General features: G+C 43.5%; 1 protein-coding gene across 1 annotated transcript in view; it reads left to right on the top strand.

Moving 5' to 3' along the window:
• NAT8L (N-acetyltransferase 8 like) overlaps positions 1-8,012 on the top strand; it is a 39,945-nt gene extending 31,933 nt beyond the window's left edge. Inside the window, exon 3 of the mRNA XM_081911875.1 lies at positions 5,520-8,012. Within this exon, the coding sequence (XP_081768001.1) occupies positions 5,520-5,887 (368 nt within the window). The 3' untranslated portion in view covers positions 5,888-8,012. The remainder of the gene's footprint in view (positions 1-5,519) is intronic.
• Positions 8,013-24,554: the final 16,542 nt, after the last annotated feature.

Below are 24,554 nucleotides of genomic sequence, written 5' to 3'. Positions count from 1 at the left end.
GTGCTATGTTAATGTAGTCTTACTTTAAATGGTATCTCAGTATTTTACATCTTGAAAAATTAGCAAAACTATGCATATTGATAATGGTCTGAAGGGGGATGTATCTGCTTACTTAGTAGGGCTCTCCTAAAATAAACCTATTTTAAAAATGGTGCTGCTGTTAGTGTACGATATGATGAGCTATGATCTACCAGAGAAGCCATGAACTACCTTGTTGGGTTATATTCATGAGTTAATAAGTAAAGCATTGTGTTTTTTAATCCATCAATGGAAACTGTGGCAAGTATATGTATGGTGAAATTTTGGGTAGCAAGTGTGCAGAAATCTTGGTTGAAAAAGCTACGGGTGCTGGTGCTAAGGGTTAAAAATAATAATACTTCCTGGGTTAGGAGAAGCAAATATTTTTATTTTTATTTTAGCTCATCCTGTCCTAACTTTTTGGAGTTTACGGACTTGTGACTATGGTTGTACTGATTCGGGACTAGAAATAGATTGAGTTTATGGCTCAAGGTGAGAACTGTGAATCATGATAGCTTGGTATATTGAAAACTTAATGCATGGTTTTGATTTCTTTTGGATGCATTCTGACTGAGGGTATGGACTCGGCTACATTAGTCAAAAAGCAGTGTTTTAAATTTGTTTAAACATGCAACACCAGATGGCGCTGTTGAGCACAAAATTTTTCTGTGTGATTTTACATTGCGGTTTTTTCTTTCTTTTGTCATGATTAACATGGCCAACCAAGCTACAGATTTCTAGCATCCCAATACTGCGTTCACAGCTGAGGTGGTCAGTTGAAATACTGGATACATGCAAGGCTTCAAAAGTAACATCTTAATTACCATGCATCACATTAAAATTAGGCCTTAGTGAAGACAGGCTTTCCTGTGGCCTCTGCTTAAAATGTTTATTGCCCAGGCAGCTCCTTCCCCTTTTTGGGGGGAAATTGTCTTAAGTTAGTTCATTCTGTAGCTTTTAATACACCTGGATGCTTTTGGTTTTAACCTGCCTTTGATAGGTAACTCGTGATTGTGCTTTTAACAGACCTTTTCTGGAAATGTATAGAAAAACCAAACACTAAAGTCCTATAGGATCTCTGTGATTTTTATAAAATCTGTAGTATGCAAGACTTGGAGTTCATTTGCAAGACGGCTAGCTTATTTACATCCTTCCTCCGTGAAAAGGGCAAAACAGATATGTGGAATCATGGAATTGTAGAGTCAGAAAAAATATTATATATATATTTTTAAATTTTAAATTGAGGGCAAATCGTTAAAAATACCAGAACAAAGATTTCAGAATGCCAAAATAGCCACACATGTGTTTTCATTACGCCATCTGTTTAAAAAATCATCAGCATGCAAAAATGAAATTGCAGCTTCCAATGGAACATCTCTTTGGTTTTGCCAGTTTCTGAGGAGCAGGCAAAAAAATAAAATAAAAACAACAGCTCTGTAGGAAAACAAATAAAATTTTGATGTACTATGAAAACTATAACGTCTCCATCAGTGTCAAGCATATATGAAGCAGGCTATTCCATATGACAAGCTGAGAAACAGGGGACCAAGACTCAGCGAATGCTGTATGCAATTTAATCCGTCTCATTAGTTATTACTATTAGTTTCTGGATTTTCCTGCACTTCCATTCCCTTTGAAACCTCCTAGTCAGGTAGCCGCCAAGCAAGGAAGGCGCCAGATCATCCAGTTATTGAAGATAGGCATCTTGCTCTAGTATTATCTTTAGATAAAAGCTTGCTAAGACTTCCCGTGTCCTGGAAAAACAAGCAAAGAAACTGTAAAAGCTCAGGATATATACATTTGGCTGCAGCAAGCAGAAGACCAAAACAGGCAAACATCAGGAAATCTCCCACAAATATACAAATGCCTAACGAAGCAGTCGGAGTTAGCATAGAAGTAATTAACTCAGTCAGCCTATGACAGCACTCCAGAAAGCCACATTTTGCTCTAGTGTTTGAGAGTTGTACTTTCCATGCGCAAGTCAGGCCTTGCTTTGCTGTAAATAAAAATTGCCCTTTTCCCTTATGGGGTATCCAAGAGCCCATATAGAGTCCTTACATAGGTTCCCTGTTGGTAGGAGAAGATAACAGAGGCCAACCAGAGAATATTGAGAAGCAAAGCAGCTAGTAAGCTTGATCTTTATTGATCTGTTGCAACAGGGTGCTCCCCTCACCCGCAGGAGAGGAGGAGGATCCAGAAAAATGGCGCACAAGGCCTTATAAAGACTTTTGAAATTGCCACCCAGTAGATCAAGACCGCCCCCAGAAACATCATACATACATCACAGAAGGGGTGTAACCTAAGACGACCCCTCAGATACATCACACCTACATCACAGAAAAGGTGGTCTAAAACAGAAATTTGAATGTTGTTTTTCTCCTGTCGTTGTTTATCTCCTGTCTGGCAGGTTACTTGATTGGATTGCCAGTCTTTTGTAATGATAAATACTTAGTTCCTGGGCCATGTCACAGGATCACACCCTATTCATATCTTAAATGTGTCCTTAAGACAGGATTTGTGAGGAAGGAGACAATGGGAGGTTTCCCACTTTGACCTTGCAGAGAAAACATTTGCTCAGTTTAGGAATCAAAATGGTTCCAGGTCGGTCTTCCTGTGCTGATCTATGTATGCGCTTGGTTGGTACGCTTATGAACATTACCATATATCTAAGACCATAAAATTCCTATCACAGCTTGTCCTCAACTGTAATGATCCAATACCGTACATTGTCTCTCATAAAACACTTCCCGCTTTATAGTTTTTGCACATTATTTGGGGGGGGGGTTAAGGTTTTGTGGCCCAGCAGCAGCCTCAGGATGCCGGATCCTGACCCCGTCGCTGTTTTTCCTGCTCAAGCAATCCCAATGAACTACGAACACACAAAGTTTATTTTTATTTTAGCTTCCGTCCTTTTTTATCGTTACCATGTGGGAACCGATCCTGAGTGTTATGTACTGAAGTTCTCACCCTGGGCCAGCAGGGGGATACTGTAGATAGTTATGCAAATAAGGGATCGAAAGTGACGTTCAGTGATTGGATAGTTACAGAAAATTGTTACAGTTACGTTGTAGTGGAGCTCTATATAAGCAGGCTGACTGAACCCTTCAGTTCAGTTCTGTTCTGGCCTGTGAAGAGCTGTTTGAAGAATCGCTGTCGTCTGATATGTTCACCCACAACTTAACACTGAGAGAGAACCATTTGCAAGCTATGCTCTTTGCTCCGTTAAGGGCATGGACTGGCTGAATTGTGTGGTGAGATGTGGGGGACAATGTATAATGTATCAGTGACCTCGGAGAGTTTTATAAGGTCCAGGGCCTTATAGATTTGGAACCTCTATAATAAAGTCCATCAAATAGCTTGCAAGGAGAGAGAAGAAGCAAAGTTAAACTTCACAGGGGTGTTTCACTCTTTAAGAATGCATTCGTTTGTTTGTGAATATTATTACCCGTAATGTTTGCCTTCTGATTTAGCAGAAATAATATTTAAATGTACATGCGTTTCTCGTCCCTGTGAATATTATTTCAAAGCCTAGCCTCAAATCTTGGGCTATGACGGTGAGAAGCGCTGGATTACTACGGCACAAGATAGCGAGAAACGGATGACAACTTTTCTTCCTGCCTTTCAAATCTATTCTAAGACAAAAATCAAATCAAATTGTGGAGCAATATCAGAGGGTCATGTTCAGTCAGAGCTCTCAAAATATCATTTAGGTTGCAATGCTATCCCCACTTACCTGGGAGCAAGCCTTGTTGATTAATGAGGCTTACTTCTGAGTGAACATCAGTATATTAGTTTCTGCAGCAGACCCAGAAGCGCTTAAGAAATATAAGAAATTGCATCATTCATTAGCTGAGTTCCAAAGCAACTTCTAGGAAAAGGCAAACAAACCTCAAAGCTTAAAAAGAAATTCAAACTGTGCTGTATGTACCATGATAACAGAAGGAAAACATACCTTGTGGTTTTTGCCATGGTGTATGTGGAAGTTCGTATTTTACCGCTTGGTGCCATCTGTATCATCCTGCTAAGGTGTGCTGATCTTTCTTTGCTCTTCTAGATTTCTGATTATTGCAGAAGTATGGTGAGATATTCCTCACCAGTTTGCAGGACAGGAAAGGCAACTGGTGATGACCAAGTGACTGGTTTCATCCTACGTTAAGCGAGCGATTGGATGAGGAAAAACAAACAAGGGCACCGGCCGGTCTGCCCAAAAGGACGGCTCACTTTTGATGCCAGTTTGGCAAGTTAAATTAAAAAAAAACAAAACCAAATTTGTTGTCTCATTACAAATGAGGAACAGGAGCAAATTAATGGAAGGCAGTTCTTTCGTTCATAACAGCTAAATAGAAACAGACGATGAGGGTGTATTGCGGAGGAGGGCTGTCATCTTACGCTCTTAGCTGAAGATGAGAAAAATTGGAGCATTGCAAACTCCACTGGACAGGAAAATACATTTTCCTGGCCTGCCGGGTCCATCATTGCAGCCCCAAGCCCTCACTGCGTTATGTGAGTAAGACATTCATCAGGTCTTGCTAGAAAAAGATTGAGGCTCTACTATACCGTAGTGAGAAAAAAACTGCAATATACAGTGATACCTTGGTTCTCAAACTTAATCCGTTCTGGAAGTCCATTCCAAAACCAAGGCGCGCTTTCTCATAGCAAGTAATGCAAAACGGATTAATCCGTTCCAGACTTTTAAAAACAACCCCTAAAACAGCAATTTAACATGAATTTTACTGTCTAACGAGACCATTGAGCCATAAAATGAAAGCAATAATCAATGTACTGTATTATAAAATAAATAAGACAGTATTGTAGATGATCAGAATTAAAAAAAATTTTATTACCTGCACTGATGATAGTTGTTATTTGGATGGGGGGCTTTTATCCATTTCCGCAGTCATACAATCAGTAGCTGAACTGGGTTCCAAAAGCCTCAAAAATGCAAAGTAGCAAAAACAAAAGCGCCAAACTTAATCTGTTCTGGAAGTTCACTTGACTTCCGAAATATTCGAAAACCAAGGCGCAGCTTCCGATTGGTGCAGGCGCCCTGGAAACAGTAGCTAACAGCCAGACGTTCGGCTTCCAAAAAATGTTCGACAACTGGAACACTTACTGGGTTTTCAGCGTTTGGGAACCAATGCGTTTGAGTACCAAGACGTTTGTGAACCAAGGTACCACTGTAGAGGCATTCATAAGATTCTCAGGTGACGAGAGTTACACAGACAATTTTCTGGTTCTTCAGGGTCTCAGGTTTTTTTTTACACTAGGCATCAAGAACCACTGATGAAGCTTGCAGGAACGCAAGAAATGTTAGAGGGAACCTTCTAGAAATGTGCCGCCTCTGCTTGGTTTTTGCTCTCGAGGGCAAACTGTTTCGTATTGACTGTTGCTCTGAGCTCGGAAAGAAATAGGGAAAAGGTCCGATAAACCCCAGAGATGTGTATTTGAAGAAGCCTTTTGTGTTTTGTTTCCCAGATTCACATGTTGCTTTGTACCTGCAGGTTCCTGCTTCTGGGTGGCCGTGCTGAACGGCAACGTGGTGGGCATCGTAGCCGCGAGGGGCAACGAGGAAGACAACACGGTGGAGCTGCGCCGCATGTCGGTCGACTCCAAATACCGCGGAAAAGGGATCGCCAAAGCCCTGGGTCGGAAGGTGGTTGAGTTTGCCATGGTCAATAACTACTCGTCGATTGTACTGGGAACCACGGCGGTGAAGGTGGCGGCGCACAAGTTGTACGAGTCTTTGGGATTCAAGCATGTGGGTGTCGCCGAAGACTACACACTGCCTGGGATGACGCATTCTATTCTAGAGCGAATGTTTTTCCAGCTACGCTTCCACCGTTACTGCCTGCAGCTGCGCGAAGAATAATAATAATAATAAAACCTGCCCCGCGTTTATTTCGTTCCTCCCCAAGATCTTTTCTGCCTGTGTTTTGTGGGAGTTTTGCCATTGTTTATTTGCAGGTTGCCTTTTGTTTTGTTTTATTTTTTCCCCCTGTTCCATCATTTCATCCCACCCCTCTTCATTTGCTTTGTACAGATGTACAAACAAAGGCTCCCTTCTTTTCCCCTGACATGCTTTTAGAGTGACGGTGCTAAATGCAGGAGGTTACGGCGGACTGCTCTAAAGGCGCGTACGTTTGCCCGACAGCCTAGGAGTTCAGGACGGACCACCCTCTCCCCTCCTGCCCTCTCTCTGTCTTGCCCAGGTTACCTACATAAGCACAGGAACTTTAAACGCATAACAATATAGCTTGTCCGGTGTGTGTCGTAAATAGAATATCCGCTCCCCCCCCGCCCCGCCCCCCCGAAATATTAACAAAAGTATAGTAATACTTCATGATACAGCTAAGTGCAGAAATTTTACTTGAATGCATTTTTCAGTATTTCATGGACAGGTATGCATTTGTTTTACCATGACATATTGATTAATAATACTGAAAGAAAAATGTGGAAAAAAACCCTGCTTGCTATAATGCATGAAGAGGAAATTTTTGCATGCATACAAACACACAGCACTGCCAAGTAGGCTCTCTGATCTTGCACTTTTTCGATGTACCTCATTCTGTCAACTGTCTGAAAGAATCTCGGTGCATCTGATAACTATGACTTGTTCTTTTATCCTCATTTCCTTCTTAAGCCAGCAAAAAGACTTGAAGTATTTTGAACCCTGAGCCCAGTGTAATATATGTAAATAGTTGAAATATCATCTGCGCTGATGTATATATAACCTGCAGTTCTGTGCCAGACATCTGTATATGCAGTAGAAATCCTTCTGGTTTAATTTTATATTATTACTTTTTTGTCACCATGTATAGCTTTGTTTATTATTCTTTGCTTCCTTTATTCAAGCTCTAGCTTTTGCCGACTCGTTTCACAGAGGCAAAATGGAGGCTTCTATTTCTATGGCAACACACCTGTATGCTACTATGTGCACCAAAATCTATGCTTCAGAAAAGCAATATGCAAAAAGACAGATAACTCTAAGTGGCAAGTTTGGCTGAAAGCAGCAGGGGAAACAAAAATGCTCCTTCAAGCAACTGCTAGTGGCATAAATATAGACAGCCTGCCATTAAAAGTAACCGCTGCTTTTTAAAGATGTCAGATTTGTGAACTGTACAGTACAATGCAATCGGCAATGCAACACAGATTTGGCATGTGTCTGTAGCGCCCGTCACAAAAAAACAGCAACAACAACCAAGGTTACAGCTTCTTCTATAACTTACTTTAATAAAAAGCAACTTTGCATGACGTATATCTCGAGGGAAATCAGAATGTTTAAAACTTTAAAATGTGATATATCAGAAATGATAAGTACATTTCTGGTTGCACTGAGTTTGGGTGGGTCAGAAGAGTCTGCTTTTTAAAGGGAAACCCCATTTAACGTATTTCCTCGTTTTGTTTTGTTTTTAAACCACCTCGATAGAAATTAGGTAAAATGTTTGAGGGTACCGTTTCAAAGATGCAATAAGGGAAGAACTCAAAGGAGGAAGTGATTCTTTCTAGAACCAGAAATGCTCAAGGGCAAAAAGTAGGTCTCTGCCCATTGACGCAAAGACGGGATGTTTTCTGTGTAAAATTTTCAGAAAAATTGGTAGGGTCAAGATGAGAATGGCTGTTGCCCTCATTATTCCTCCAACCAACATGGAGAAGGCAGCTTCTACTTTCTCTGTATCCAAGAGAGGGTGTATTTCATGGAAGACAAATGTCACTGATAGGTCTCTACCAGACGACCTTTTTATTGATTTGTTTGCACAAATTCGCAGGGAGGTTAGACGTTGGTGATTTCACGGAGCATTCATTCTAATTTGTTTGTGGGGAAGTTGTACAAGATTGCATCAGGCCGTTGGTTATTCCACACTGAATTTCCCCATCACTTTCCTTACTGCAAAAAAAGCCCAATCTGAGGGGAGGGGAGTTTATTGCGCAAGATCGCCAAATCAACTTTAATTGCACAACCCGAATTCGCAGGTATATGATTGAACCTCGCCCCCCCAAATAGTGACATCCTGGAAGCATCCACAGTCCTATTCCTAGCACAGAGCAAGAGGAGCCATTGCAACCTCCATGCACACAATAAGATCTCAGCCAAATAAAGTGGTAAGAATAATTCACAAAAGCCAAAATATTTTTATTTTTAACTACTTAATGCCTTGTCAGTGTTGGTACTCTTCCTGCCTCAGACATTGCTATACCTAAGAATGGCAGCATCCAACTATGTCCCAGCAATAAAAACAAATTGATTAGTAATATAGATTAAATTTGATTTACAGAATGTACTTATTGGAACTGAGTGCGTGTGGACACGGAATGTATTTTTTAAAAATTTCTATGCTGTACATTTCTCCTGAAGCTAAAATGTGTATCGTGGGAAGGTGTAGAATAGAGGTGTAAAGTGTACAGAAATTGGTATAATATTTTCTAGCTGTTTTCAGTGATTTCATTAAACTGCATAACACAGAATAATATAAAGTATTAGGAAAAAAGTGAAAGAAAATGACTGCTTGTGCCTTTTAATCTTCTTCCCCCCCCTCTCTCCTGTGTTGTCACTACGCTAAATGATTTCTAGAGAATTAAATCATGCTTTATAGCCCAATTTGAATGAGCGGGGGGTGTGGGGTTGGGAATGAGAGTGGCCCATAGTTCATAAAGTGAATATTATTTCCAACATCATGTTAGACTAACAGCATGCTCCACATGTCATTCAGGAGAACCCATAAAAAAACACATTAAAGTCTTCAAAGACAAAAAGCCATCGGCGCCACTGTTCATCTCACGGCACTCTTTTTGATGTAGTCTTCATCTGTGGTTTTATTCATTGGCCTGATAGAAAACTGTTAACAATACCAAGCTCAGCTCACCATAACTGGAATGAAGTAGCCATGGGAGCCAGGAGCTCTACAAGCAAACATTTACGTCTCAAAGGGCAAAAAGGTTCTCCTAGTGTCTTCTTCTTTGATGATGCCTCAGAGCTGAGTAAGATTGTCTTCCATAAACACGGTTTTAACAATGAGTCCGTAAGTGACTGTGGAGACCAATTCTGGATCCACACGTCCTTCCACAGTGGGGACATAGGTTTCCGGGCAGGAGTTGATCATGGTGTGGATTTGCCAAGTGTGCCTTCCTCTTAGCACGTTTCTCCCTTGCGTCCTGAGTTTGAGTGTCTTCAAAGCCCATGGCACCTTTGGTAAAGGCTGTTCTCCAGTTGGAGCGCTCGCAGGCCGGTGTTTCCCAATTGTTGGTGTTTATACTACATTTTTTTTAAGATTTAATATTTTTTTAAGATTTGCCTTGTTGACCACCAGCACTATGTTTTCCATTTTTAAGTTCTCCTAGTGTGGAACCCCTCTAATGACCCAATGGATTTTGTTCATAAAGTGCCTTCATTTTTGCGTGTCTGTGTGTCATCACTGGAACAGGACCCAAATATGGGTGGCATAACAACCTCTGAACACATTTATGCAATGCACAACTCAGCCTAGGAACCAAACCTTGCGCTTAGCTATCTCTGCTCATCCGTAAGTTTGGTATAACCTGTCCCTACTTCTTGAAGAGGCAAATCTGGCCTGTAGATTCAGCAGTGTCTGCCTTATACTTTTTTAGTGTTCTGGCGATGAGCATTGCTTTTGGTTGCCATAGCCCCTGTCTACAGAAAGTGAATGGCACCCTAATAAGTCTGCCTAAATGTACTAATGTGCCTATGGGCTTTCAGTAGTGTTCTCAACCTGACCTTGCCACTTCCACCACCATAGAACTCTAAATAATAATGTGGCTAAATTGCTGGTACTCTGACTACTTTGGCTGCGTATCGGTGGCAGAACCTCTCTCACACAGTCAGCCGTTGTCTCGCTAATGCCAAAGACGGTTGTGACAGCTGATGTGAGTTCTTTCTGTTGCATTGTATAGATGACATAGCCAACCAAACCCAAAGAGCCTCGTCTGGCCATTATGTCAACCCTAAATCTGGGAATGAATGGGTTACTTACACAAGGTGTGGTGCCATGATTTGTGTAGGGCAAAAATTCTCTCTCTTTAAGAATAAATATTTTTATTGCTTTTCCAATATCATTCCAATAACAGCCTTGTTATAGCAATGCCAATTTTATCCAGTTAATACAACCATTAAAACCAATTGTTTATATACCAAATTCTACAATTTAGTTAAAGTGGCCTCCTCATGTGCTAGATTTGATGACTTCCTCTTTGTTTTTTTTTATTTTCTGCGTTCCAAGAGCTTAATAATTTCAATTACATTCCCTTCAAGATAATAATCCCTTATTACCACGGCTACCATCTTATGGTTTCAATTCATGTTAATATATTAAGTACTTTATAAAGTGAGGTACTCCGACTGGATTGATGGTTCTTTCCTGAGTGTGGTAATTCACCCCCCCCCCCCATGATGTTGTCCCAACATAAATGGTGTTGTGTCCTTCATTCTTCCAACTGTTGATCTTTCCCGTCATGAATCGGGGGAAGCGGTTGTGTCACAGTTTTCCAAAAGCCTCTACATCGCTTTGTCCCATGATTCAGGATGTTGTCGAGACAAACTGTCCTCGCCATTATTATTTTTCAAGCTAGGAAGAGTGGTCCTGATTCCGGAGGGCAAAAATTCCCATTCTCCCCGGTTGAACTTGTGAGGTCCTGTCTGGTCTGCCCCACCAAAGTTGTGATAAATGATGGTGCCTTGGAACAGTGAGCTGCCTTTGAACTGTCAGATCTGATCTGGTGCAGGATGTCAGTGCTGTCTAACCACTCAGAAACTATCACCACAGCACAATCAAACTGAACATGAGTGAGTAGAATGTTTACCAGAAATTATGAACTGAGTGGTTGGCTGCAGTTGGACAGAAAAAAGCTTTTCAACCTCTTAGTATTAGAATTTAGGTCCTTCCGATTAAGTTGATTTGTGATAGGTTAAGGACTCAAAAGGAAGAGCTTCATGTGAAGCAGAATTGGCATACAGAAATCATAATTTAGTGTATCTTTCATTTTAGTGTATCTTTCAGCTTTGTTGGAAGCCGCCCAGAGTGGCTGGGGAAACCCAGCCAGATGGGCGGGGTACAAATAATAAATTATTATTATTATTATTATTATTATTATTATTATTATTATTATTATTATTATTATTATTATCATCATCATCATCATCGTCATCATCATCATCACAAAATATGGGGGTTGCCACTAGCTCAGATGGTTTCTAAACTTGGCCCTATCTTGCTTGCAAATATGTGCATGCCCAAATAACAAAACGGAAGGCTGGATCTTTCTACGAATGAGAGCTGGAACTGCCTTTCACAATCTCCCATCTTTACAGATTCCCCATAATACCATTCTTGCCATTCTTCCAAATCTCCAATACAACAACCTTTGCCAGACTATATTCCTCTTTCATTATTGCTGAACCTCATTTCATAGTCCCTTGGGTCTACAGTTTTGATGCTCAGTTAGGAATAATTTTATATTTCTGCTTTAGGCAAACGGCGACTCCTATAATTGCACTGTCAATGAACAACTAGTGCATTGACTTCTAAAATCACAAAAACAAACATTTCAGGCTTGCAAGGACAACCTGTAGCAAATTGCCTCCTTTCGCACCTCATTCTTTCTTACTTAAACCTTTGAAGTCTTCCAGTGAGGGCCAAATGCATCTAACATCTGTGCCTGGATCATAGCTGTCACAGATTTGAAAATAAGGGACCAGCAGTCTCGAAAATAAGGGATCAGCAGCCAAAATAAGGGATTTTAGTCAACCAGCAGCAAACGAAGCCTCAAGCGGTGGTTCCCACAGCGCAGCAACCCAGCAAAGGGGATGCAGCAAGGAAAACCACCGTCACCTCTCCGCTGGGAAGCGCTGAGCAAAGGCGAGTCCCCAGGCAACGTGGCCGATTTGATTGGCACAAGGCATGCAAGCTCCACCCCCCAGTCGTTCTTAGACTCCTTATTGGGTGAGCAACGCAGCCAAGCAACACAGTTGGAGCCTCCCTCCTCCCTGGCTAGCAGGGAGGGAGGGAGAGGAGCTGCTTCCTTTGAAACCCGGGAAATTTAAGGGACATCATCAATCCGGGACAGCAGTGGGACACGGCGCTGGGATAAGGGACTTTCCTGCCAAATAAGGGACGGTTGACAGCTATGGCCTGGATCTTCTGATATACTTTTCTGAAAAGCAGTCACAGATTGTCTGATTTGCACAGGGGTCATGGCATGTAACCTGTTCCCCATGTATGAGTTTCCCAAAGCAAATACACCCCCCAAGAGCTGCTATTATCACAACTATTGAATTCACACCTGTTCACACGTTCTGGGGAGTAGTGAAAAAGCCCACATAGAAAAGGATCATGTCATTGTGTTTGAAGACAAAAAAAGGAGGGCAAGCATTGTTTTGATATTTTAAATCAGTAAAACTAGAGGGTTATACCAGAAATGCTTATGTTTTTCTATTCTGTATTAAGTCTGTTAGATGTGTGATTTAACACATTTCCAGTAGTATTGTTCAGACCCAACTGGGAGTTCAACACAAACTTACAAAGAGATCCACAATCAGATGATTAGTTGCAGGCAAGAAAGACAGCTTATCCTCTTTTGCCAATGTTTCCTCTAGCATGCATTCTCAGTTTATGTTAACAGATCTTCCAAGCATATTCCAAAACTGAGAATATGCTGGATTCAAAGACTGCTGTCTTCCACCATCTGCATTTCTCCAGTGATGTGTGGAGGGGACAATATTGGATGGATTTATGTCTGTTCAGTGGACCAGTGAAGGCGGTGAAGGTCCTGTGTGAGTGTCTGGAGGCGGTTGAAAGATGGATGGCGGTTAACAGATTGACGTTGAATCCTGACAAGACAGAAGTACTGTTTCTGGGGGACAGGAGGCGGGCAGGTGTGGAGGACTCCCTGGTCCTGAATGGGGTAACTGTGCCCCCGAAGGACCAGGTGCGCCGCTTGGGAGTCATTCTGGACTCACAGCTGTCCATGAAGGCCACAGGTCAATTCTGTGTCCAGGGCAGCTGTTTATCAGCTCCATGTGGTACGCAGGCTGAGACCCTACCTGCCTGCGGACTGTCTCGTCAGAGTGGTGCATGCTCTAGTTATCTCTCGCTTGGACTACTGCAATGCGATCTATGTGGGGCTACCTTTGAAGGTGACCCGGAAACTACAACTAATCCACAATGTGGCAGCTAGACTGGTGACTGGGAGCGGCCGCCAAGACCACAGAACACTGGTCTTGAAAGACCTACACTGGCTCTCAGTACGTTTCCGAGCACAATTCAAAGTGTTGGTGCTGACCTTTAAAGCCCTAAACGGCCTCGGTCCAGTATACCTGAAGGAGGATCTCCACCCCCATCGTTCAGCCTGGACACTGAGGTCCAGCGCTGAGGGCCTTCTGGCAGTTCCCTCACTGCGAGAAGCCAAGTTACAGGGAACCAGGCAGAGGGCCTTCTTGGTAGTGGCGCCCACCCTGTGGAACGCCCTCCCACCAAATGTCAAAGAGAAAAGCCACTACCAGACTTTTAGAAGACATCTGAAGGCAACCCTCTTTGGGGAAGCTTTTAATGTTTAGTTATAGCCAAGAGCAACTGCGCTTCAAGGCTATATTTTCACAAGTGATGCTTACATTGGCTTTTCCATTCATTGCACCAATAATTCAAATGCAAGACCTAGGCTCGTTAGAAAGTCCATTTGATTTTTGAATGCATTTTTGTCAATGTCACATCTTCTATAATTGCGACATTCCAGACTAAAATCTTCCTCAGCATCACTTGTTAAAAAAAACCTTATTTCATATTGTGGATTAAAACTGGCTTGCTGGCTCTGTTGTGTTTGAAATGCCGTCAAGCAATGAAGACTCTCCTCCTATAGAGCAAAAATTTGGGAGAACTTCCTGGCCATTTCACCAGGCGGCTGAGCACACAATTAAGGTACAAAAATACCTTTATAGCATTCTAATGTCAGGAAGGTGAATGCACTTGGAAACCTGTGTGCAAGAAACTCTCATTTCTCAGCGTTCCTAACCAGAGGGAACATTTCTCAGTGCATTCAAGGGAACACACTTAAAAAAAACCTCTTCTGTCCTTGGATCTAAAAGTACAGGTGCCTAGAGATGTTGTCTCTGTTCACGGTTTCTATTCAGGCAAATGCCTGAATATAGTTCGCATCTCAACAATAAAATATCGACTGAATGTATTATTTCCTTTGGTGGAAGAGAAAGGGGGGGAACTATTCTGGGAACATATCAGGGTTCCGTCCTCTCCCCCATGCTTTTTAACATCTATATGAAGCCGCTGGGAGAGATCATCAGGGGGTTTGGACTGGGTGTCCATCAATATGCAGATGATACCCAGCTCTACCTCTCTTTCAAATCAGAACCAGTGAAGGCGGTGAAGGTCCTGTGTGAGTGCCTGGAGGCGGTTGGAGGATGGAGGATGGATGGCGGCTAATGGATTGAGGTTGAATCCTGACAAGACAGAAGTACTGTTTTTGGGGGACAGGGGGCGGGCTGGTGTGGACTCCCTGGTCCTGAATGGGGTAACTGTGCCCCTGAAGGACCAGGTGCGCAGCCTGGGAGTCATTTTGGACTCACAGCTGTCCATGGAGGCGCAGGTCAATTCTGTATCCAGGGCAGCTGTCTACCAACTCCACCTGGTACGCAGGCTGAGACCCTACCTGCCCGCGGACTGTCTCGCCAGAGTGGTGCATGCTCTAGTTATCTCCCGCTTGGACTACTGCAATGCGCTCTACGTGGGGCTACCTTTGAAGGTGACCTTTGCTGGTGTTGACCTTTAAAGCCCTAAACGGCCTCGGCCCAGTATACCTGAAGGAGCGTCTCCACCCCCATCGTTCTGCCCGGACGCTGAGGTCCAGCGCCGAGGGCCTTCTGGCGGTTCCCTCATTACGAGAAGCAAAGCTACAGGGAACCAGGCAGAGGGCCTTCTCGGTAGTGGCACCCGCCTTGTGGAACGCCCTCCAATCAGATGTCAAAGTGATAAATAACTACCTTACTTTCAGAAGACATCTTAAGGCAGCCCTGTTCAGGGAAGTTTTTAATCTGTGATATTTTAGTGTATTTCTGGTTTTTGTGGAAGCCGCCCAGAGTGGCTGGGGAAACCCAGCCAGATGGGCGGGGTACAAATAATAAATTATTATTATTATTATTATTATTTGGACACTGAATACTGAGCAGGTATCAGTGCTATTCTGTTACTTCAGCCAATGTTCAACACGCAAGCTTTTCATCAATTTAGATGTTTGATACTTGGCTCTGAGCTGCTCCCCTCCGCATCTGGTGGTCAGCACTCAATCTTCCATTGCCACATTACTGAAATACTATATGTACATACGACTTAAATTATTGTTAATTTGCCTCAACAAACATTGGGATAAATGAATTGCTTGGTACTTTTCAGTAGCCGCAATAGCTGTGAAAATCAAGCAAGTTTTGCTGTGGTTAAAAATTGACTAATTTGTTGTATTTTATTAGTGGAACTGGAAAAAAATAAAAGAATTCTACTTTCAAGTGCCACTTCTGTAAATAATGAGAGGGTGGAGTAGAAGAGATATCACTGATAACATTTTTTATAAAAATTCATTAATTGTGGCCTAAACATCTATTGCCTTCCCCCAAACAATTTAATATATTTAATATATGATCTTGTTGTTGTTGTTTAGTCGTGTCCGACTCTTCGTGACCCCATGGACCAGAGCACGCCAGGCACTTCTGTCTTCAATATATGATCTACTGATCCTTTAAATATATGTATTTAATAAAAATTGTGCCGCTGGTAAACTTTACACTCCTATATTTTGAAAACAGACAGACACTTGAGTCTTGCAGAGTTAAAAAATATGACAGTTGTCTTTGGCAAACGTATCCATAACTAAACATTAATGTTTGCTGTTTCATCATAACGGAAATTTGATTTCTTACATATTGTCCTATGGTTGAAGTGGACCACTTTCCAACTTCCTACAAAACTCAAATCCCTATATTCCCTGTGAGGCTCAGGCTCTGTCGACGACTTACAGAAGGCAAATTCTCCATCACAGTGGGATTTCCCCATGCAATCGCCATCCTTTGTTGCCATCATTTTTAATGGAGCACCCGTTAGCCGTTTGCATTCCCATGTTTCTTGAACAATTTCCTGTTTTGTTCCAGATCTGATTTCTTGCAATATTTTTGTGACAAGTTCAATTGCGCAACCTGTGCATTGGTCTTAAAGCCGTATTATGGCTATTTGGGGCTCTTCCAGGGAAGACAGAGGAGACGATATAACAATGAAACTTGCAGAAAGCTCGTGGAATATTGGTTATAATTTATCTTTAAGACTAGCTACCTCATTGTAGGAGGGACACGGGTGGCGCTGTGGGTTAAACCACAGAGCCTAAGACTTGCCGATCAGAAGGTTGGTGGTTTGAATCCCCGCGACGGGGTGAGCTCCTGTTGCTTCGTCCCTGCTCCTGCCAACCTAGCAGTTCGAAAGCACGTCAAAGTGCAAGTAGATAAATAGATACCGCTCTGGCGGGAAGGTAAATGGCGTTTCCGTGTGCTGCTCTGGTTCGCCAGAAGTGGCTTAGTCATGCTGGCCACATGACCCGGAAGCTGTACACTGGCTCCCTCGGCCAATAAAGCGAGATGAGCGCCGCAACCCCAGAGTCGGCCACGACTGGACCTAATGGTCAGGGGTCCCTTTACCTTTACCTCATTGTAGGCCCATTATCTGGTGAAGTCTTGGTCTTAGTCCTGGAATGTGCACTACATTTAAGAAGTTCGGCATCTTTTGTTAAATTGCATTCCAACCAGGGCTTTTTTTTCAGACGGAACTCAATTCCAGCACCTCTCAGGTGGGCATCATTGCCGTTCCAAGAGAATAAGGGAGGTGTTCATGGTGAGTTCCACCACCTCTTTTTCTACAAAAATAACACTGATTCCAACTATTTTGAATGCACCATCAGACCATGAAGTACTGTACAGGTCCTGAGTGCAGTTGGGCAGCCAAGCACTTGATGCAGGCTTCCTCAACCTCGGCCCTCCAGATGTTTTTGGCCTACAACTCCCATGATCCCTAGCTAGCAGGACCAGTGGTCAGGGATGATGGGAATTGTATTCTCAAAACATCTGGAGGGCCGAGTTTGAGGAAGCCTGTCTTGGTGCTTTGACACTGGAAGAAGTAATGGTCTTCCATATAACAGTGAATTGATTATTCCTGTTAACTGTTCTCGTTTGAGCACAAAGAGGAATAGAACCTCAATTGGCTTTTCTTGAGAAGTACGTAGTGTTGTCAGCCATCTAGAATATTTTTATCAACCGTTTATAAGGTCCAAAACACATTTAACCCATGTTCTCCTTTCCTCTTTTGGCTGCCCCTTTATATATATATTTGTTCATAAGTTACTTGAATTGTATTACTCCAATACTGCCATTAAAAAAAACTTATGGAAAAGGAACAAAAAATAAATAACAACAAAGCCATAGGAAGGAACACAGCTACAGCAAAACTCTATGGAATTTGTATGTAGATGGTTGTTGGTTTAATTTTGGGACATCTTCCATTCAATATTCAGAAGACTCCTGTCCATCACACATGGCTTGCTTGTAGGGAGCAAAGGGGGGGGGACGGATGCTGGCCCCCCAACATATCTTGCATGTGGTCTCATAATAATAATAATAATAATAATAATAATAATAATAATAATAATAAATTATTTATATCCCGCCCTCCCCAGCCGAACCTGGGCTCAGTGCGGCTAACAACAATAAAACAGTACAAAAGTACAGCACAAACAAGACTCTAAAATCATTCATTATAAAATTAATTAAATTCAAGCCATTGGCCACCATTGGGCCAGAGCTCCGCGAAGATTGCCGAGGGAGGGAGTCAGGCTGTGCCCTGGCCAAAGGCCAGGTGGGGCATACCTGTGGGTGTCCTGTGGGGCATACCAGGAGAGGCGGTCCCGTAGGTACGAGGGTCCTAGGCCGTATAGGGCTTTAAAGGTTAAAACCAGCACCTTAAACCTGATCCTGTACTCCACCGGGAGCCAGTGCAGCTGGTGTAGCACCGGGTGAATGTGATCTCGCAGCGAAGACCCCGTAAGGAGTCTCGCTGCAGCATTCTGCACCCGCTGGAGTTTCTGGGTCAGTCTCAAGGGCAGCCCCTTACTTTTCATGTGAAAAGTAAGCCGAACACAAGCACTGGCATAATTGGGGGGGGGTGTCCCCAATCACATGGACCTCCTAACCTCCACGTAAGAGAAAAGCAGCGCTCCCCCCAATAATATTTATTGATTTTCATAAATAAACATAACATAAAAGAAAATATACAATAACAAGAGGGGGGGGAGAAAAAGAAAGAAGAAAGAGCTTAAAATACATCCAGCACCCCATATTCCATAACATCAAAAAAAAACAAAACTCAATTAGTTAATTGAAACCCATCTTCATAAACATATTGCTTGACTTCCTCTAATCTCATCCATCTGAATTTCCTTGTAATTAAATGTAGCAGTTTCCAATATCATTATTTCCTAAAACCACATTACAGTCACATTCCAATTTCCTTACTTTTCTTATCGTACATTTTCTTATTTATATATTTAATCCTAGGCCTAATTAGTTCTTTCAAGTGATTACATATCTTTAATATTACAATATTTATTCAAATAGTCTTTAAATTTCTTCCAATCTTCTTGGTATTCCTCTTCTTTCTGGTGGCAGATTATCCCGGTGAGATCAGCCAGCTCCATAAATTCCATCATCTTCATCTGCCATTCTTCTACCGTTGCTAGTTCTTGTGTTTTCCAATTTTTGCTAGTAAAATCCTTGCAGCAGTTGTGGCTTACGAAAGAAAGGCAGCGCTTTTTACTCTGCACACTTCAGTCCTATGAAACTAAACTTAGATGCACGAGTCAGTGGGAATGGAAGCTTATCAGTCAATTATGTCTGCATATCAATTAAGCAAATAACTCTGCAGGAAATTTCCGTTTCTTACATTTTGCGCAGATTTTCACGTTATCATCCATCTGTGCGCACACTGCCTAATTTTGTCATAGGCATTCATGGGTCAGGAAAACCATCATAACGCCTGAGACGCGGCTTGGAGCATGGCCACATCAAGGAAAGTGAGATTTCTTTGACAAGCTCGATTAACGGACATCGCTCTCTTTCGCCCAAATCAGTGTGCCCGTTCACATAAAGTAAATGTGTCGCTTTTCAGTACATTTTAACTGCCTTTTACTGCTGGCGGCGATTCTGATCAGGATTGGCAGGCAACGTAGCACACTCATAGACCACATCAATGCCAAATTACTAGTTCCGCAGGTATAATGCTGAGGTTTGTGTGGCCTTTTCGTAAATGACCTAGAATAATAGAATGATAACATTGTAGGGTCAGAGGGGGATCCTGAAGGACATCAGGGATCACATTCATTCAGTGCTTTACCAACTGCATTGGCTCCCGGTGGAGTACAGGGTCAGGGTCAGGTTTAAGGCTGGTTTTGACGTTTAAAGCCCTATGCAGCCTAGGACCCACGTACCTACGGGACCGCCTCTCCTGGTAGGCCCCGTGGAGGACCTTAAGGTTCACAAATGACAACATTTTGGAGATCCCAAGTCGCAAGGTGGTTAGCTAGGTCTCAACTAGGGCCAGGGCCTTTTCAGTACTGGCCCCGACTTGGTGGAACGCTCTGTCACAAAAGACCAGGGTCCTGTGGGACTTGACATCTTTCCGCAGGGCCTGCAAGACTCACTCTGACCCTTATGTTTTTGATCTATGGGCTACTTTTAAAATGAGGCTGCCTTTTAAATTGCATTTTAACCTGCATTTTAAATTGGTGGTTTTTTCCCCCTATTATTTTTTTACTGTAATTTTACTGGTGTTAGCCGCCCTGAGCCCAGTTCTGGCTGGGGAGGGCGGGGTATAAATAAAAGTTGTTGTTGTTGTTGTTGTTGTTAATAATAATAATAATAATAATAATAATAATAATAATAATAATATTATCTTGTCCAACCCCAAGCAACGCGGGAAATAGCTCACCCCTTTATTCTGGCCTTGAAGAACTGATCTCCCTTCTCTGCCTTCCCCCTCAGTCCCTTCCCTGTGTGTTTTGTCTTCTTAATTTGCAAGCATCATGACAGATCTCCCTCCCTTCTCAGGGCATTCCACCATGTTTGTACTGAGCTTTTCAGCGCTATGGGGAAGAGGGGGGAACCCCATGTATATTAAACAATGAGTAATAATTATTTTGCCCGGCTTGTTTCAGTATTGCCTTTCATCGAATGAAACAAGATCTTGAGAAAGCTTAGGAGCCTCAGGAAAGATGTGTCTTGATGGCCGTTCTACTTAGATTGGTTGTGTTGCCAAGGGGTCGATATGGTAATTTTTCATTTCTCGCTTGCTGTAATTCAGCTGCGTGAGGAAACGACTCCTTGCTAATTGCTCTGGCTGCAGTGAAATGCTACAACCTTTGGCTTGGAACCAAGGGAAGTGGAATTAAGTTTGAAAATTCACATGCAGGGGATTATGGGTGCTGTAAGCGGTCCTGCCGAAAGCTGTTGCCTAGCAATTTGGTAAGGAATCAGCACCAGCCAATAAGGAAATTTATCTCTGCCTGAAGTACACCACCCTGATTTACCAAGGATTACACAAATGACGACTGGGTTGGCTGGTCGAAATCAATATGTGAAATTCACAGGGTGTTCATTCGCAGGGGAGGTGGAAAGAGAGGAATGCCAGACAGGCTGTCGAGGAGAACTGGGAGTTGAAGGAGACGGTTGTTCGGTTAGACTGCATGAAATATACTCGGAGTTGAGAGTGGATTTCATGCTCTTTATTCAGCTCATAGTGGTGAGGAGGAATGGAAGTTCCCCCACAATATCTGCTTTATATACATTATTTACACAATGGGCTGCACGTGATTGGCTAATTCCAGGATTCTCCTGTAGGCCAATCAGGTTGTGGATTCACTTCTACCTGGAGCTGGATTGGGTGGCTCCTGTGGACCAATCATACTGCTACATTGTTCTAGGACCAATCAGATTGCTGCATTTTGGATCCTATTCAACTCAGTACATAACACTGCACAAGTAGGAGAAACTGGCTGGGCAACAGCACTGCTGGGACCTGGACCAGCTCACCTATGAGGCAAGGTGAGGTAACTGCCTCAGGCAGCAGGATCCACAGGGGCAGCAGATCCTGCCTCCAAGGAATGCATTGCCCACTGCTGCTGTTGCTGCCCCTCTGCCTCCTTCTCTTTAGCAGCCGACCAATGCCATATCTACAGAGGGTTTTGGCGAAAAGGAGGTCCTGCTGGCCTTATTCCCTCCTTGTTCCTGGTGTAGATCTTCACTCACCCCTTATTCCCTGGCTGGGGGTGGGGTAGGGGAGGCACCACTTTGTGGGGCACTAATAATAATAATAATACTTATACTCCGCCCATCTGGCTGGCCTCCCCAGCCACTCTGGGCGGCTTCCACAGGATATTAAAAACACCAAACATTAAAAACATCTCTAAACAGGGCTGCCTTCAGATGTCTTCTAAAAGTGTTTCTTTCCTTGACATCTGATGGGAGGGTGCCACTACCGAGAAGGCCCTCTGCCTGGTTCCCTGTAACCTCACTTCTCACAATGAGGGAACCGCCAGAAGGCCCTCGGCGCTGGATCTCAGTGTCCGGGCTGAACGATGGGGGTGGAGACGCTCCTTCAGGTATACTGGACCGAGGCCGTTTAGGGCATTAAAGGTCAGCACCAACACTTTGAATTGTGCCCGGAAACATACTGGGAGCCAATGTAGGTCTTTCAAGACCGATGTTATGTGGTCTCGGCAGCCGCTCCCAGTCACCAGTCTAGCTGCCGCATTCTGGATTAGCTGCAGTTTCCAGGTCACCTTCAAAGGTAGCCCCACATAGAGCGCGTTGCATTGGTCCATACTGATTTCGACTTCAGGTACCAAAACATTTTGGGTAAGCCCTGGCCAAAACCATCAGCTAAGGGAAATGGGGCAAAGAACCCGAGGGGAAAATGTGTGGTTGGAACAAAGACCTAAGGAGAAAGCAGAACCAGGTCAGAACTTCATACAGTGGTGCCTCGCAAGACGAAATTAATTCGTTCCGCAAGTTTTTTCGTCTTGCGAGTTTTTCGTCTTGCGAAGCACGGTTTCCCATAGGAATGCATTGAAAATCAATCAATGCGTTCCTATGGAAACTGCCTTCAGACCAGGTCCGGGGACAGTCTGTCCCCCGACCTCTTCTGAAGGCTGGGGGGGGGGGACAAGGGCTTTTCTTCCCACCCATAGCATTTTAAAAAACCCCGGGACAGCAGAGGACTTCTCCGCTGTCCCGGGGCGATTTTAAAGCCCCCGGGAAGGCAGGCAGGGGGGAGCAAAGACTTTCGCCCCCTGCCAGCCTTCAGAAGAGGTCCAGGACCTCTTCTGAAGGCTGGCGGGGGGCAAAAGTTTTTGCTCCCCCCCGTCTGCCTTCAAAAGCCGTCCGGGATAGCGGGAAGCGCTTCCCTGCTATCCCGGACCGCTTTTAAAATGCTGGCGGTGGGGAACAAAGCCTTTCGGCCCTCGCCGGCCTTCCTGGACCTCTTCTGAAGGCCGGAGGGGGGGGGGAAGGCTTTGCTCCCCACCGCCAGCATTTAAAAGAGGTCCCCGGAGATTTCCCTATGGGCTTTCTTCTTGCGAAGCAAGCCCATAGGGAAATTCGTCTTGCGAAGCAACTCGCAAACGGAAAACCCTTTCGTCTTGCGGGTTTTCCGTCTTGCGAGGTATTCGTCTTGCGGGGCACCACTGTACTGGATAGACATGGGAGAAAGCATGTTCTCAGTAAAGGAGAGCACGTGTTGCGGATGGGGCCAGGCAAAGCACCCCGTAGTTGCCAGGCAGGATAGATTGATGGGGCCTGGCTTGGATTGGTGGTTGGTGTTGCTGGGGTAAATTTGATGTTGCCAATTTGGGGGTGGGAACAGAGGTTATTTAAACAAGGTTCACAGCAAGCTGCTTTCTCTTTCGCTGTGGGAACCGGATCACCCACCCGCCCTCCCTTTTGGGCTTGTGCTTTGACCTTGCTATGCCTCTCATGGGGTCGTCCGCCTTGGTGCGGGGGCCTGGTAGGAATTTTTCCATTTGGCTGATTAGTGTGTGCCATTTGGTTTTTGCCTACTGCGTAGCAAATCGTCACAACTTGTAAGGTTGGCGGTTAGGCATTGGTTTAAATTGGTTGGTGGAGGGGTATGGATTGGCTGTGCCTGCCCCTCCAATGCTGCTGCTGCACGGGAATTCCGTTAAAGGAATTCAGGGGCTTACCATCCTTTCGTCCAAACCCCTGGAATCGGGTTTGGGCTGAGGGTCTGTGCTGCAGCTCAAGTTATCCCTGATCTTGTTCCTCCACAATGGCTTTCGCTGGAATCCGGGAGTCAGTGCTGTCCGCAAGGCGGGGGGGACAGATAGTCCTAACCAATGCCTAAGCAACCACTCACAATTTGTATGTTTAATAAATTTGTGGCCAAAATTATGCCAAAAACCTTAAACAAAAATTTATGATTGATGTGTGAGTTATTGGGGTAGGGGTGTTTTGGGGGACCTCAGCACACAAGTAAAAAGACCATGGAAGTTTGGGAGATAGGGGTCTGTGGGTCAGGGAGACAAAAGGGGATTAGGCAAAGGCTCCAAAAGGACTCGTCAACCTTGAAGCCACATGGAAGTGGGCTTTTGCTAGCTGTTGTTTATAAAGCACACAAAAGATTTCTAGAGATCTAAGTGCAAGACAAGCCCTCTACAGGCACTCTTATTTTAGATTAAGTAAACATGCAAGGGAGAGGTTGAGGATTCCCCCTGCAATTTAGAACCATGGTTTTCAGAGCTGCTGTCAGAACCTCTATTGGCATGAAGAAAACCTGTTGAATTTGTGAAGCACCACTGCAATGCCTATATACCCTCAACTGTTCGGGAGAGGAAATTCATTTCGTTTCACATCTTAAGGCAGACTTGCCTAATCATCACTTTCCTGAACAAGAACCGAAACACAGCCATCCTTTGACATTTGAATTTTTGCAACCGTTTTCCAGCCATGTAAAATGCATGCATTGTTGAAGACATCCAAAAACACACTGTTTTAGGGGAAATAAATGTGTATATTAGGGGAAATGGCACCACAGGAGACCTGCCATGAGGAGAAATTAATACTAAGATGCTTTTGAGTTTTCATGAAGATTTCCTTTGAAAAATTCAGGAATCACAAGACAGAGAAACCAGTAGGAGAACAATAGCAATAGCAATAATAATTTATTATTTATACCCCGCCCATCTGGCTGGGCTTCCCCAGCCACTCTGGGCGGCTTCCCAAAAAATATGAAAATACTATAATACATCAAACATTAAAAGCTTCCCTAAACAGGGCTGCCTTCAGAACACTTCAATCTCCCAGGACATTCTATACAAGATCTCAAAGTAGCTGTCTTATTACAAAAGAATTTCAGAAATAGACTGGAAACATAAGTTGCAGAATTGCAACTTATTACCAAATTTAAAACCATGGAGAGACC

The sequence above is a fragment of the Podarcis melisellensis genome (assembly GCF_964234715.1).
Source record: "Podarcis melisellensis genome assembly, chromosome: 5".
Lineage (NCBI taxonomy): Eukaryota > Metazoa > Chordata > Lepidosauria > Squamata > Lacertidae > Podarcis > Podarcis melisellensis.
Note: the sequence above shows the minus strand (reverse complement) of the source record. Positions and strands in the feature narration are given on the sequence as shown.